The following is a 13480-nucleotide window of genomic DNA, read 5'->3' as shown; positions in this document are numbered from 1 at the left end:
CTCTGTGTCTCTCTGTCTAATCAAATTAAAATAAATAAAATCAAATAAATAATTCTTTTAAAAATAAATGAATAATTATTATTAGTATTTTTTTTTTGGAGAGGTTTTTGCTATAGGGTGCGTGTGCTCACCAGACAGAGAGAGAGAGACAGAGAGACAGAAAGCGAGAAATCACCCCCCAGGGGGGTGGCCACGTCGCAATCCCTTCCTTCCTGTTCTCTTTTTGGGATCTTGGACACGCACATACACGCACCCAGCGTGAGTTTTAAGCCACCGGGTCCGGGACGCAAACCGCAGTCGACTACATGGGAGTCCAGTGACATAGCTATTACGCTAACTGCTGGTCCCAAAAATAAATGAATAATTCTTTTTTTAAAAAAAATTGGTACGTTTGCACACAACCAGCATGAACATGAAGCCTCCGGGTCCGGGACTTGAACCACTGTTGGCCGTGTGGGAGTCCAGCAACCTAACCATTACACCACCTGGTGGTCCCCACATACCCCAGAGCCTCTGCTCCTAGAACCCATGATCAAGCGGGCATTGCCTGTGAGGGGAAAGAACTGCCTTTCCCCCAGTTCAGAAAGCTTCAGGGCACTTCAAATTTCCAGGCAGAAGCCGCACATTTAAACATTGGGGTGCCCTCTGGGTTAGGGGGTTCCTTTCAACCTGAAGAGTCTAGGAAGCCCCTGTCAAAGGGAACGGCTCAGGCATGGGAGTAGGACAACAGAAAAGAGGCCAGGAGGAGAAACAGCTGATGGTGTAGTGGTTACATCACTGGACTCCCGCGTAGTCGACCATGGTTCGAGTCCCAGACCTGGAAGTTTAAACTCACGCCGGGCGCGTGTGCGTGCGTGCCCAAGATCCCGAGAGGAGAATGGAGGAGAAGGGATTGGCCATCCCCCCTGGGGGGTGATTTCTCGCTTTCTGTCTCTCTGTCTCTCTCTCTGTATTTCTGACGAGTGCACGTGCCCTATAGCAAAAAACTCTCAAAAATATAATAATAATGAAAATAAAGAAAAGAAAACAGGAGAGTTGCAGTGTCAGGGGAGGTGGAACTGGAGAGGGAGGGTTAGGAACAGCTGAGAGGAAAGGGGGAGATTGAGTAGGGTCCAGGGGAGATTCAAACCAGGGAGCTGAGGGCCTGTAGTGTGGGGAGAGAATTAGAAGACCATCTGTCTGTCACCCCTCCAGACAGCCTCACTGTTTCTTTTCTTTTCTTTTTTTTTTTTTAGAGGTTTTTTTTTTGCTTATAGGGTGCGTGTGCTCGCCAGACAGACAGAAAGCAAGAAATCACCCCCCAGGGGGGATGGCCACGACGCAATCGCTTTCCCCTCTCGGGATCTTGGGCACGCATACACACACGCGCCCGGCGAGTTTAAACCACCGGGTCCAGGACTCGAACCGCGGTTGACTATATGCAAGTCCAGCGACATAGCCATTACACTAACTGCTGATCCCAAGAAGGGGATCTTCTGACTGTTGATTTGACCTCTCCCGCCCCCAATGCCCATTGCTGTGAAGTTCAGGTTCCTCTGGCTGACCTTCCGGAACTCTGATGGTTCAAAAATCTCCACAGGCTTACTCTGAGATGGACCCCTCTTCCACATTCTGACCTCTCTCTTGTTTTATTTACTTATTTCTTAAAAAAATATTCATTTTTATTTATTCAACCATTCATTTTAATTTGGCCAGAGAGAGAAAGAGACAGAGAGAGAAGGAGAGTGAGGAAGCAAGCCACCAGGTCCAGGGCTTGAAATGATCAGCCACATGGGAATCGAGCACCTCAACCACCATGCCACCTGCTGGCCTAATCTCTGTTTAAAAAAAAAAAAATTACAGAGAGAGAGAGACCAGCAGATGGCAAAATGGTTACATCGTTGGACTCCCACGTAGTTGACTGCATTTTGAGTCCTGGAGTCTGCAGCTTAAAAATCACACCAGGCGCGTGTGCATGCGTGCCCAAGATCCCGAGAGGAGAATGGAGGAGAAGGGATTGCGGTGTGGCCATCCCCCCTGGGGGGTGATTTCTGGCTTTCTCACTCCAGCGAGTGCATACGCTCTATAGCAAAAACTCTCTCTTTAAAAATAAATAATGGTTACACCACTGGACTCCCACATAGTGGACCGTGGTTTGAATCCTGGATCTGGTGTCTTAAAACGCCGAATGTGTGTGTGCATGCCTGCCCCAAATCCCGAGAATGGAGAAGGGATTGTGGTATGGCCCCGCCTCTGGGGAATGATTTCTTGCCTCTGTATCTCTGTCTCTCTGGCAAGTACATTTAAAAATAAATAATGGTTACACCACTGGACTCCCACATAGTGGACCGTGGTTTGAATCCTGGATCTGGTGTCTTAAAACGCCGAATGTGTGTGTGCATGCCTGCCCCAAATCCCGAGAATGGAGAAGGGATTGTGGTATGGCCCCGCCTCTGGGGAATGATTTCTTGCCTCTGTATCTCTGTCTCTCTGGCAAGTACATGTGCCTTATAGCAAAAATTCTTTCAAAAAAAATTCAGGGACCAGCAGTTGGCGTAATGGTTACATTGCTGGACTCCCATGTAGTCGACTGTGGTTTGAGTCCCGAACCCGGTGGCTTCAATTCTCACCTGACACGTGAGTGTGCGTGCCCTATATCCCGAGAGGAGAAAGGAGAAGGGATTGCGGCATGGCCATCCCCCCTGGGGGGTGATTTCTCACTTTCGGTCTCTGTCTCTCTCTTTCTGGCGAGCACACGTGCCCCATAGCAAAAACCTCTCCAAAAAAAAAAAAAATCAAAAACAGGGACCAGCAGATTGTGTGAGTTAAGGCACTGGACACTCCCACATGGTAGACCACAGTTTGAGTCCTGGACATGGCAGCTTGCTTTCTCACTTTCTCTGGTGTGTGTGTGTCTCTCTCTATCTCTAGTCAAATTAAAATAAATGAATAAATAAAATTTTGGGGGGGGAGGGACCTCCTCTTGGGATCTTGGGCACGCACGCACACGCGCCCGGTGTGAGTTTAAGCCACCGGGTCTGGGATGCGAACTGTGGTCGACTACATGGGAGTCCAGCGACATAGCCATTACGCTAACTGCTGGCCCCTATAAATTTTTTAAAACTTTTTAAGTTTATTTCAGGAGAATGTGAAGCACCTTTATCAAGGCCTTTTGCCCTGCCCTGCCCCATGCCCTATCCTCCCAGTTGGCCGGGTTCACAGACACACACATTCGGCGTGTACAGGCCAACCCGGGAACCTATGATCCTTATGGATCCATCAATGCTGGGCAGTGTGACAACACTATGTATATCAAACAGTATCTTCGTTTCTTAATGCAGACCTCAGCGTCCCCTCCTCCAGGCAGCCCACCCTGCCACCCCTACCCGACTCCTCCACACGCAGGACAGGAACATCTATGTCTAGTTTTGAAAAGGGGCCTGGCCTCGCACGGTGCCCAGGACGCACCTGCACACACACTCAGGCAGGAGGCTTCCTGTTCCTGCCTGGGGGGGTAAAGTCCGTGGTCCGTGCCTGGCAAGCCTCCAGGTCATGCAGGCTTCATGGAGAGATGCCCTGGGAATAAGCCCCGGGGTCACCTCCCGAGAGATATACCCTTGTGCTCTGGATCCTGGCCTTCTGCCCTTTGGGCAGTTGCTCACATGGGCACAGACATCCATGGAGGGGATACAGGGTGACACGTCACGCCAGCCTGGGCTCGGCCCTGCATCTGGCACCTTCCTGGCGCCGACGCTGTCTCCACACGGCGCTCTGGCTCGTCTTGGCTACATCTGCAGTTGCTCAGGCAGCGGCTGTGGCTGTACAGGACCAGACTCGACCCTGGTCCCCGGCAGACAGGGGACACATCCCATCCATCGGCTTTGGTCAGCGTTCAGTGTTTGCTGAGTGGCCGTGTGAACGCTGGCTGGCCCAGAAACCCCATTCCAGCTGAGCATGAGAGGGCAGGGGACCAGCCATTGGCGTAATGGCTATGCCGCTGGACTCCCACGTGGTCAACCGCGGTTCGTGTCCTGGACCCGGTGGCTTAAACTCACGCCGGGCGCGTGTGCGTGCGTGCCCAAGAGCCCGAGAGGAGAATGGAGGAGAAGGGATTGCGGCGTGGCCATCCCCCCTTGGGGGGTGATTTCTCGCTTTCTGTCTCTCTGTCTCTGTCTCTCTGGCCAGCGCACACGCCCTATAGCAAAAATCTCTAAAAAAAAAAAATTAGTAATAATGGGCAGCAGCTGGTCCCCACAGGGGTTGGGTGGCACCTGCTGGGAGTGTGTTTTGGGGGTGGGGCACTGGGAGAGACTCCAGGGCCTTGATCCTCCAAGTGTTGAGATCAGCACAGTCGTGGCGTGCCGACCTTGATCCTCCATCTGTTGAGATCAGCACAGTCGTGGGGTGCCCACTCCCAGGTCCCCGGTTCAACCTGCTGCCTTGGCAGCTGCAGCGGAGTGAGATTCCCCAGCTGGTCTCTGCACGGACGTGAGACGTCAGCCCTGGGGGAGACGTGGGAGGTCAGGGCACGCGTCTCCTTCAAAGCCTCCCCCGTTGGGCCAGCGGGTGGTGTGGTGGTTAAGTCACTGGACTGGGTTTGAGTCTTGGGCCTGGCGGCACTTTTCCTCTGCCTCCCTGGTCAAATCGTAATAGTCATTCCAATAAATAAAATTAAATAAAAATTGTAAAAGAATCCTTTAACTTTATTATTAATTTTCAGTTTGATTGGAGAGAGAGAGAGACGGAGACAGAGAAAGAGAAAAGTGAGAAAGCAAGTCACCAGGTCCGGGACCTGAACCACGGTTGGCCATGGAGTCCAGCATCTTTAACCACCATGCCACCTGCCAGTCCCTAAATAAATACTTTTAAGAAAAGTTAAAAAAAAAAAAAAAAAAAAGCCTCCCCCATTGGGTGCAGCAGGTAGTGTAGTGGTTAAGGTACTGGACTCCCACATGGATAACTTGAGGTTTCGGTCCTGGACCCGGTGGCTTGACAATCACTCCAAGGACGTGTGCGGAAAGGAGAATGGAGAAATGACAGCCCATCCTCCCTGGGAGGGAGTGATGTCTCACTTTCGCTCTCTGTGTCTCTCTCTCTGGAGAGTACACATGTCCTATGGCAAATATCTTAAGAAAACAAACCAAAAAACACCCTCCCCATCTCTAGAAGATGCCTGACGTATGAATCAGGGGCCATCTGTCCGTGTTGATGTCTCCCAGAGGCACGAGGCCTAGGGACCTCTGTGTCCAGCACACCAGCGGACCCTGCAGTGGCCCGGCGAGCACTGCCACCAGGGCTGGCTGTGTGTGTTGGGCTCCGACTGTGTATACCTGCCCCTCAGGCTGGGGAGAAGGCTACCCTGCTGGACCTGCCTCCCTAATTTCCTTCTGCAGGACAATCTAGGCGGGACCGTCCCGATGTCCCTCTGGCCCAGTGTGGCGAGGTCTCGGCTGGCCACCGCCCTGAGGTTTAAGGTGCTGAGGGAAGCTTTCTCTCTCCCCTCTTGGCCACTCCCCTCCACTGCCACCATTCAGGCTGGGAAAACAGAGGTCGCCCGGGCAGACAAGGGGTCAGATGGTGCTCCGGATTCCCTGGGCCCTGGGGAACCTTCCAGACAGCATCCGGCTGGGCCTGGCGCTGCTGCTCAGGAACAGGACGGGGTGCTGGCGCTGAGGCAGGACCAGGCTGCTGCGGCGGGTGAGCACGGGGACTTTAATACACGGACGACACTCGCAACCGACACGGGAGGGGCAGGTGGGAGTGCGAGCACGTTCCACAGTCCAGACAGTCGTTCGGAGGTTGGCTGGTGTCTCTCCGGGAGGTCAGTAGTACGGCCGCCTGGGGTTGTTCTGCAGGAGACGAGAGAGACCAAGGAGAGGGGGTCAGTGCTGCGGGGGGCGGTTAGCTCCTGCCTGGGCGCTGCGAGGGGCAGCCGAGCCCACAGCCTGGACACAGCAGGGCAGGCTTTGGGGACGGGAGGGGAGGGGAGAGGCCTCCTGGAGGGGGAGACCGATTTAGGCAGAGCAGATGGGGGTTTCAGGTGAGACCTGGCCTCGGATTCGGGGACGGAGGGACCTTTCTGTTACTTTCGCTGCCACCCCCTAGTCCACCGTGGCCCCCGCGGGAAGCCATGTTGGGGACTCGGGGACCCACGCACCAGGGGGTTGGGCCGGAAGCGGTAGGCCAGCATCATCCTCTTGCGGAAGGCCTCGTATTCGTCGTCTTCCTTAGAGAGCTCGGCTGGCCGGTCGATGCCAAAGCCGGCGCCATCCACCGTCGTAGTGCCCCTGCAGGGAGGCACCGGGGCCGTGTGAGCACGGGGCTGGGCTGGTGCCAGCGGGAAGGGGGGTGTCGGGCCTGAACCCTGGGCTCGGTAACGGCACCCCCAGCAGCTCAGCAAGGGGGACTGGGGGACACGTACACGGGGACGTGTCTGTCACCCTAACTTCAAGGAGGATGAGTGGATACTGCAGGCCAGCGCTGTTCGAACCCAGCTCTAGGAGCCAGGCTGTGGCATGGTGGGAATGCAATGGGACCCACAAAGGGAAGGTCCTCAGTTCATGAACCAGGACCTCCCTGAGCACCCGGATGCACGCCCATTCTCATGATCCGGGCTGGCAGAGACTGGGGGTGGATCATGGCATGACTGTTGGTGGGGGGAGGTCTCTCTCTCTCTCTCTCACAGGAGAACGTGAGGTGTGCAGGGCGAGGGAGAGACCCTGCTGGTTTCTGGGACTGGTTTCCTTTTTGCTCACAGGAAATTCAAGCGAGGCCTTCACCAGGCAGGCCCAGCAGGCCCTAGGAGGCCTGACCTGACTCGCCCCATGCACCCCAACCCTCCCAGGCCTGTGGAGACCCATGAGTGGAAGGAGCCCCATGAGGGGGAGAACCAGGACTACACCCCTCTGCACTGTTGGTCCCTGGCAAGGTGTATGCATCGGGATATTGAAATCACTTCATCAAAAAGGGAAAGCTCGGGAACCAGCAGTTGGCGTAATGGCTATGTCGCTGGACTCCCACGTAGTCGACCGCGGTTCGCGTCCCGGACCCGGTGGCTTAAAACTCACGCCGGGTGCGTGTGCATGTGTGCCCAAGATCCCGAGAGGAGAATGGAGGAGAAGGGATTGCGGCGTGGCCATTCCTCCTGGGGGTGATTTCTCGCCTTTTCTCTGTCTCTCTGGTGAGTGCCTGCGCCCTATAGCAAAAACCCCACCAAAAAAAAAAAAAGAAAAAAGAAAAAGAAGAAGGAAAAAAACCCATGTTGGGTGCATGTTCAAAATCCTGAGGAGAATGGAGGAGCGGGGTTGTGGCGTGGCCATCCCCCCCGGGAAGAGATTTCTTATATTCCCTCTCTGTGTCTATTGAGGACATGCATCTGATGGCAAAAAATGTAAAAAAAGAGGGAAAAAAAAAGTGGGGAAACTCTAATATAATGGAGTGGGGGGTGGAAGCAGCAGAGGAGCCCCTGACTTCCTGTTCTCACCCCTCTTGCCCACCTGGCCCGTCTCCCCAGGACGCACTCACTTGTTGACCGGGTTCTTGATGCCTTGGCCCTCCGAGCCCAGCCCCTCGCCCTCCTTCCAGCCCATTTTCATCAGCATCTGGTAGCCGATGTTCTCCACGGTCAGCTTGAACTCCTTGTACTCTGAGTAGTCGGGCTCACGGCCCTCCTGCAGGGCAAGGAAGTGGCCGGTCACCCACCACGGCTGTGGCCATTCACTGGCCCCAGCTCTGGCCTCCCTCGATGCTGGGACCACCTGTTCATCTGTCTCCCTCCACAGCACAGATTTCTCAAGACCAGACTGAGCTCCTGGTTTTCCTCGGGGTCCTCAGTGCCTCTACATCAAACTCAGCATGAGCTCCCTGGCGGCCAGGTCAAAAAGGGAAAGCTACAAAAGCCTTATCTACCACAGGGAAGAGGACTGGTTCGTCGGTAAAGAAAAGCCCGGGACTAGTGGTTAGCTTAATGGGTATGTTGCTGGACTCCCGTGTAGTCGACTGCGGTTTGCGTCCCGGACTCGGTGGCTTAAAACTCACGCCAGGCATGTGTGCATGTGTGCCCAAGACCCCGAGAGGAGAATGGAGAAGGGATTGCGGCCTGGCCATCCCCCCTGGGAGGGGAATTCTTGCTTTCTGTCTCTCTGTCTGGCGAGTGCATGTGCCTTATAGCAAAAACCTCTCAAAAAAAAAAAAAAAAAAAGTAAGAAAAGAAAAGCCCTGTGTGGGCCTGCCAGGCAGTGTGGTGGTTAAGGGTGCTGGACTCCTCACACTCACACAGCTGACCGCGGTTTGAGCCCCAGACGTGGCGGCTTGCTTTCTCACTTTCCCTTTCTCTGTCTCAGTCTGGTCAAAAAACAAAACAAAACAAAACAAAACCAACCAAACAAACAAACAAAAGAAACAACAACAAATGGAATGAAATAAATAATTCTTTAAAAAAAAAAAAAAATCACAACAGGCATACGTGCGTGCGTGCCCAAAATCCTGAGAGGAGAATAGAGAAGGGATTGCAGTGTCACCATCCCCCCGAGGGGTGATCTCTCACTTCCCCTCTCTCTCTGGTGAACGCACACAATTCTGCAGCAAAAACAAAGCCCTGCGTTCACGTTCTGAGAACGGGTTATTGCATAGGGTGCTAAAAAGATGTACCGATGAGGTCACCGTCTAGTTGGAGAAGAGTATGGGGTGCGAAATGGATTTGTGAAAAGGACGAGGTGGGACGTGCCGCGTACGCCATCGCACGAGCCCATCTCCTGCGGGGGCTTCTGCCTCTCTGCCAGGGAAACGCTTTTGTCTCTAAACTGCGCTTAATTGGCTCGGTTGGAAGCAGCGTTTCCCCCGCAGCTCCGGGAACGGCAGCTCCGGGAACGGCGTCTTCAGCAGCAGCTGCGCTGCTATTTGCTAATTCCCTGCACAGACGGCGTCTGTCATAAACAGATGCCTCTGGAGGCGAGAGGGCTGGCTCCAGCTGTGGACGTTGGGGGGGGGGACCCGAGTTTCCCTTGGGCGCCTGCAAGGGGAGGTGGCTGAGGGAGGGCCAGTGCCAGGGGCCCTCCTGGCTTACCTTCAGAGCCTTGAAGGTTTCCATGAACTTCTCCAGCTCGTCCGGGGGCAGGAAGTCTCCGATGAAGTGCTTGCCCCGGCCCATCTTCGTCAGCTGCTCGGCCCACTCTGCTCAGAGACACGGCAGCCGTGAGAGGAAGGAGGGAGGGAGGGAGGGGAGGAAGGGGGTGCGGTGGGTTAGGGGTTGCTCTCAGAGCTCAGGCTCGGGACCAGCAGTTAGCATAATGGCTGTGTCGCTGGACTCCCATGTAGTCGACTGCGGTTCGCATCCCGGACCCGGTGGCTTAAAACTCACGCAGGGCGCGTGTGCATGCGTGCCCAGGATCCCGAGAGAATGGAGAAGAAGGGATTGCGGCATGGCCATCCCCCCTGGGGGGTGACTTCTTGCCTTCTGTCTCTCTATCTCTGTCTGTCGAGTGCATGTGCCCTATAGCAAAAACCTCTCAAGAAAAAGAGTTCAGGTTCAAGTCCTGGTGGGAATTGGGGCTTCCAGGAGGGAGGTGCTGGCCCGTGCCCCTGACCCAAGTCCTGCCTGCCTCTGGGAACACAGGGCAGCTCACCGTCCCCGTGTAACCCGTGGAGGGAACTGGGGCACAGAGGCCGAGTCCCGGCTGAACCCGGGCAGGTGGGTGGGGGTGCCCGGCCTGCCCCACGCACCCCTCGTCTTGTCCATCTCCATGCGCCGCAGCTGGTGCTCCCAGGTGCCCAGCTCGCTGTCCACCTCCTCGTCACTGTCGTAGCCATGCTGGTGCTGCTGCACGGCCTTCTCCCACAGCAGCTGCATGTCCTGCATCGCCCGCTTGTGCTGCATGATCATGTCGTACATCTGCTGCATCTGGGGGAGGGGGGCGCCACGCAACCGGTGAGCAGGCCGGCCGCTCTCCCGTGCGAGAGATCTGTCTTCCTCGTCACCCTGTACAAGACCAGCCTCCCAACCTCCCCTGTGCAATGCCAGACCCCTCAGCTTCCTTGTGCAAGGTCAAGCCCTCTCAGTTCCCCTAGTGTAAGACGAGGCCCGTCTGGGGCCAGCAGTTGGCGTCATGGCTATGTCGCTGGACTCCCACGTAGCCGACGCGGTTCAAGTCCCAGACCCGGTGGCTTAAACTCACACCGGGCGCGTGTGCGTGCGTGCCCAAGATCCCGAGAGGAGAATGGAGGAGAAGGGATTGCGGCGTGGCCATCCCCCCTGGGGGGTGATTTCTCGCTTTCTGTCTGTCTCTCTCTGTCTGTCTGGTGAGCGCACACACCCTTATGGCAAAAACCTCTCAAAAAAATAATAAAAAACTAGGCCCGCTCACTTCCCCTGTGCTAAGGCCAGCCCCCCTCAGCTCCCCTGTGCAAGACCAGCTCCCCAACCTCTCCTGTGTGAGACCTGACCCCTCACCTCTGCGGTGCAAGGCCAGCCTGTCATACCTACCCTGTATGAGGACAGCCTCCCAACCTCCCCTGTGCAAAGCTGGCCTCCCTGAGCTCCCCTGTGCAAGGCCAGCCTCTCTCACTTCCCATGTGGAAAGACAGCCCCTCTCACACTCCCTGTGCAAGAATGAACCCCCCCCCCACCTCCCTTGCATGGCTGCCCCCCCATATTCTAGGTCAGCCCCTGGGTCAGGTCTTGACTGGGTCCCCTAGACATACACGAGAGCAGGGATCTAAGCGAGCAGTCAGGACACGCCTGGGTGCCCTAAATCCCTCCGTGGAGCACGGAAGACCTCTCAGCTGCTGAATGAGGGTGATTCCGGGTCAACGATAGGGGTTGAGGGTCATATGACGGGGCTGTGGGGCTAGGGGAGGGGGTGTGCCCCCAGGGATGGACAGACAGGTGTCTGCAGCTCCTCAGAGGCCCAGGGCAGGGCCACACCCTCAGCTGCAAAGCTCCGAGCTGAGCTGAGCTGAGCGCCTACACCAGCAGCATGACCCTTGGGTCACTGGGGTGCTCTCTGCTAACCGGGACTGTCCTGTCCTGACCCTAACTACAGGGGGGAAACAATAAATGGAGGGGGGGACCAGCAGGTGGCATGGTGGTTAAGGTGCTAGACAGTCCCACATGGCCAACCACGGTTCAAGTCCTGGATGTGGTGGCTTGCTTTCTCACTTTTTGTCTGTATCTATCTCCGATCGAATTAAAAATAAAAATGAACAAATAAATAAATATTAAAAAAAAAAAGTGGAGGGGACAGCAGGTGGCGTAGTGGGCACCGGACTACCACATGGCCGACTGTGGTTAGAGTCCTGGACGGGGCTTGAATCCCATGCCAGGGGGCCAGTGGATAGTGTAATGGTTATGTCACTGGACCCCTACACAATTAACCACAGTTCAAGTCCCGGACCCAGTGGCTTAAAATTCACACCAGGCGCTTAGTGTGTGGGTGCCCAAAATCTTAAGAGGAGAACGGAGAAGAAAGGATCGTGGCATGGCCATCCATCCCCCTTGGGGGGAGATTTCTTGCTTTCTGTCTCCCTGTCTCTCTGGTGAGTGCATGTGCCCTTTAGCAAAATCTTTGAAAACCCCAAAAAACAAAACACCAATGCCAGTCATGTGTGTGCATGCCCAAAATCCCAGAAGGAGAATGGAGGAAGAGGGACTGCAGCATGGCCATCTTCCCCAGGCGGGGGGGAAGGGAGGTGATCTTTCACTTTCTCTTTCTGTGTCTCTGGCGAGTACACATGCCTTATAGCGAAAAAGTCTAGGGACCAGCAGTTAGCGTAATGGCTACGTCGCTGGACTCCCATGTAGCCAACCATGGTTCGAGTCCTGGACCCGGTAGCTTAAACTCACGCCGGGCGCGTGTGCGTGCGTGCCCAAGATCCTGAGAGGAGAATGGAGGAGAAGGGATTGCGGCGTGGCCATCCCCCCTGGGGGGTGATTTCTCACTTTCTGTCTCTCTCTGTCTTTCTGATGAGCGTGCACATGCCCTATAGCAAAAACCTCTAAAAAAAAAAAAAAGTCTAACAACGAAATGAACAAAAGTAAATGGAGACCCTTCCTGGGGACCAGTCCATGAGCACAATGGGAAGGAACGGTGGAGCGCAGGTCACTAGGGCTCTTTGCAGACTGGAGGGGACCCTGGGGCTGACATGTCACCGAGGAGGGGAGCCCTGCCCTAGGAGCCTCCCACTGCCCACAGGCTCCGCCCAGCCCAGCGGCTCAGCAGAACGCTCCGCTGGCACCTCTGGCCCCATCTTCGCGACCCTACCTCCTGCTGCTCCTTCAGCTGCTTCTTCTGGGCGTCCGACAGCTCCGTGACGCCCACCAGACCCACAGGCTTCCCCTTCTCGTAGCCGAGCCCCTTGAGGTCCTGAACTGGAAACCAAAGGCACAGAGCCGTCAGTGACCACCCACACGGGGTCCAAGGTCCCTCTCTGGAGTGGGTCATGGAGTCCATGCGTTATTGTCCGAGGAACTGGGGGCAGGGCCCACTGCACGGCAGGGCCCTTGGGTCACGATGGTCCATGCCACATTTTATGTGAGGACTGTGGGGGCCACGCTGGGTGCTGTCGCATGTACTGGTGCTTTACTCCCTTGTGACCTCTCCAGGCGGGCTCCATGCTCCCCAGTGAGACAGAGGCAAATATAAAAAATCAAAGGTTCAGGGTCAGGCCCAGCAGGTGGTGTGTGGTAGTGAAGGGGGTGGCTTCGCACACGGCCAATCTCCGTTCGAGTCCCAGACTTGGCAGCTTGAAGGTTGTGTGTGCGTGCTTGAAGTCCTGAGAAGAGAATGGCAGAAGAGGGATGGCACACACACACACACACACACACACACACACACACAAAAGGATCTGGGGGGCCAGCAGGTGGCGTGGTGGTTAAAGGCGCTGGACTCCCACATGGCTGACTGCGGTTTGAGACCCGGACCTAGCGGTTTGTTTTCTCACTTCCTTTGGCTCTCACTCTCGCTCTCTTGCTCTGTCCCTCTCTGGCCAAATTAACATAAAATAAATAGGGGCCAGCAGTTAGTGTCATGGCTATGTTGCTGAACTCCCATGTAGTCGACTGTGGTTCGAGTCCCGGACCTGGTGGCTTAAACTCACGCCGGGTGTGTGTGCATATGTGCCCAAGATCCTGAGAGGAGAATGGAGGAGAAGGGACTGCAGCATGGCCATCCCCCCTGGAGGGTGATTTCCCGCTTTTTGTCTCTGTCTTTCTGGTGAGCACACACGCCCTATAGCAAAAACTTCTCCCAAAAATAAATAAATAAATAAATAGGATCAGCAGGTGGCATGGTGGTTAAGGTGCTATACTCTCCCACATGGCCGACAGTGGTTCGGGTCCCAGACCTGGTGACTTGCTTTCTCACTTTCTCTCTCTAACTCTCTATGTGTCTCTCTCTGGTCAAATTAAAATAAATGAATAAATTAATTAAAATAAGTAATTCTTTAAATAAATAAATAAAGTTAAATAAAATTTTTTTTTTTGAGAGTTTTTTTTTTTCCCCCCCCC

At 55.0% G+C, this 13480-nt stretch overlaps 1 protein-coding gene across 1 annotated transcript in view; it reads right to left on the bottom strand.

Annotated features, from left to right (window-relative positions):
- Window positions 1-5672: 5672 nt before the first annotated feature.
- Window positions 5673-13480, bottom strand: part of SUGP1 (SURP and G-patch domain containing 1) — a 58917-nt gene continuing 51109 nt past the window's right edge. Inside the window, exons 9-14 of the mRNA XM_006147093.2 lie at window positions 12237-12343; window positions 9700-9877; window positions 9044-9150; window positions 7504-7649; window positions 6137-6266; window positions 5673-5828 (exon numbers count right to left, since the gene is read on the bottom strand). Of these exons, the coding sequence (XP_006147155.1) occupies window positions 5802-5828; window positions 6137-6266; window positions 7504-7649; window positions 9044-9150; window positions 9700-9877; window positions 12237-12343 (695 nt within the window). The 3' untranslated portion in view covers window positions 5673-5801. The remainder of the gene's footprint in view (window positions 5829-6136; window positions 6267-7503; window positions 7650-9043; window positions 9151-9699; window positions 9878-12236; window positions 12344-13480) is intronic.

This window comes from Tupaia chinensis, unplaced genomic scaffold (genome assembly GCF_000334495.1).
Source record: "Tupaia chinensis unplaced genomic scaffold, TupChi_1.0 Scaffold000201_1, whole genome shotgun sequence".
Lineage (NCBI taxonomy): Eukaryota > Metazoa > Chordata > Mammalia > Scandentia > Tupaiidae > Tupaia > Tupaia belangeri.
The sequence above is the reverse complement of the archived record's forward strand: the minus strand, read 5'-3'. Positions and strand labels throughout refer to the sequence as shown.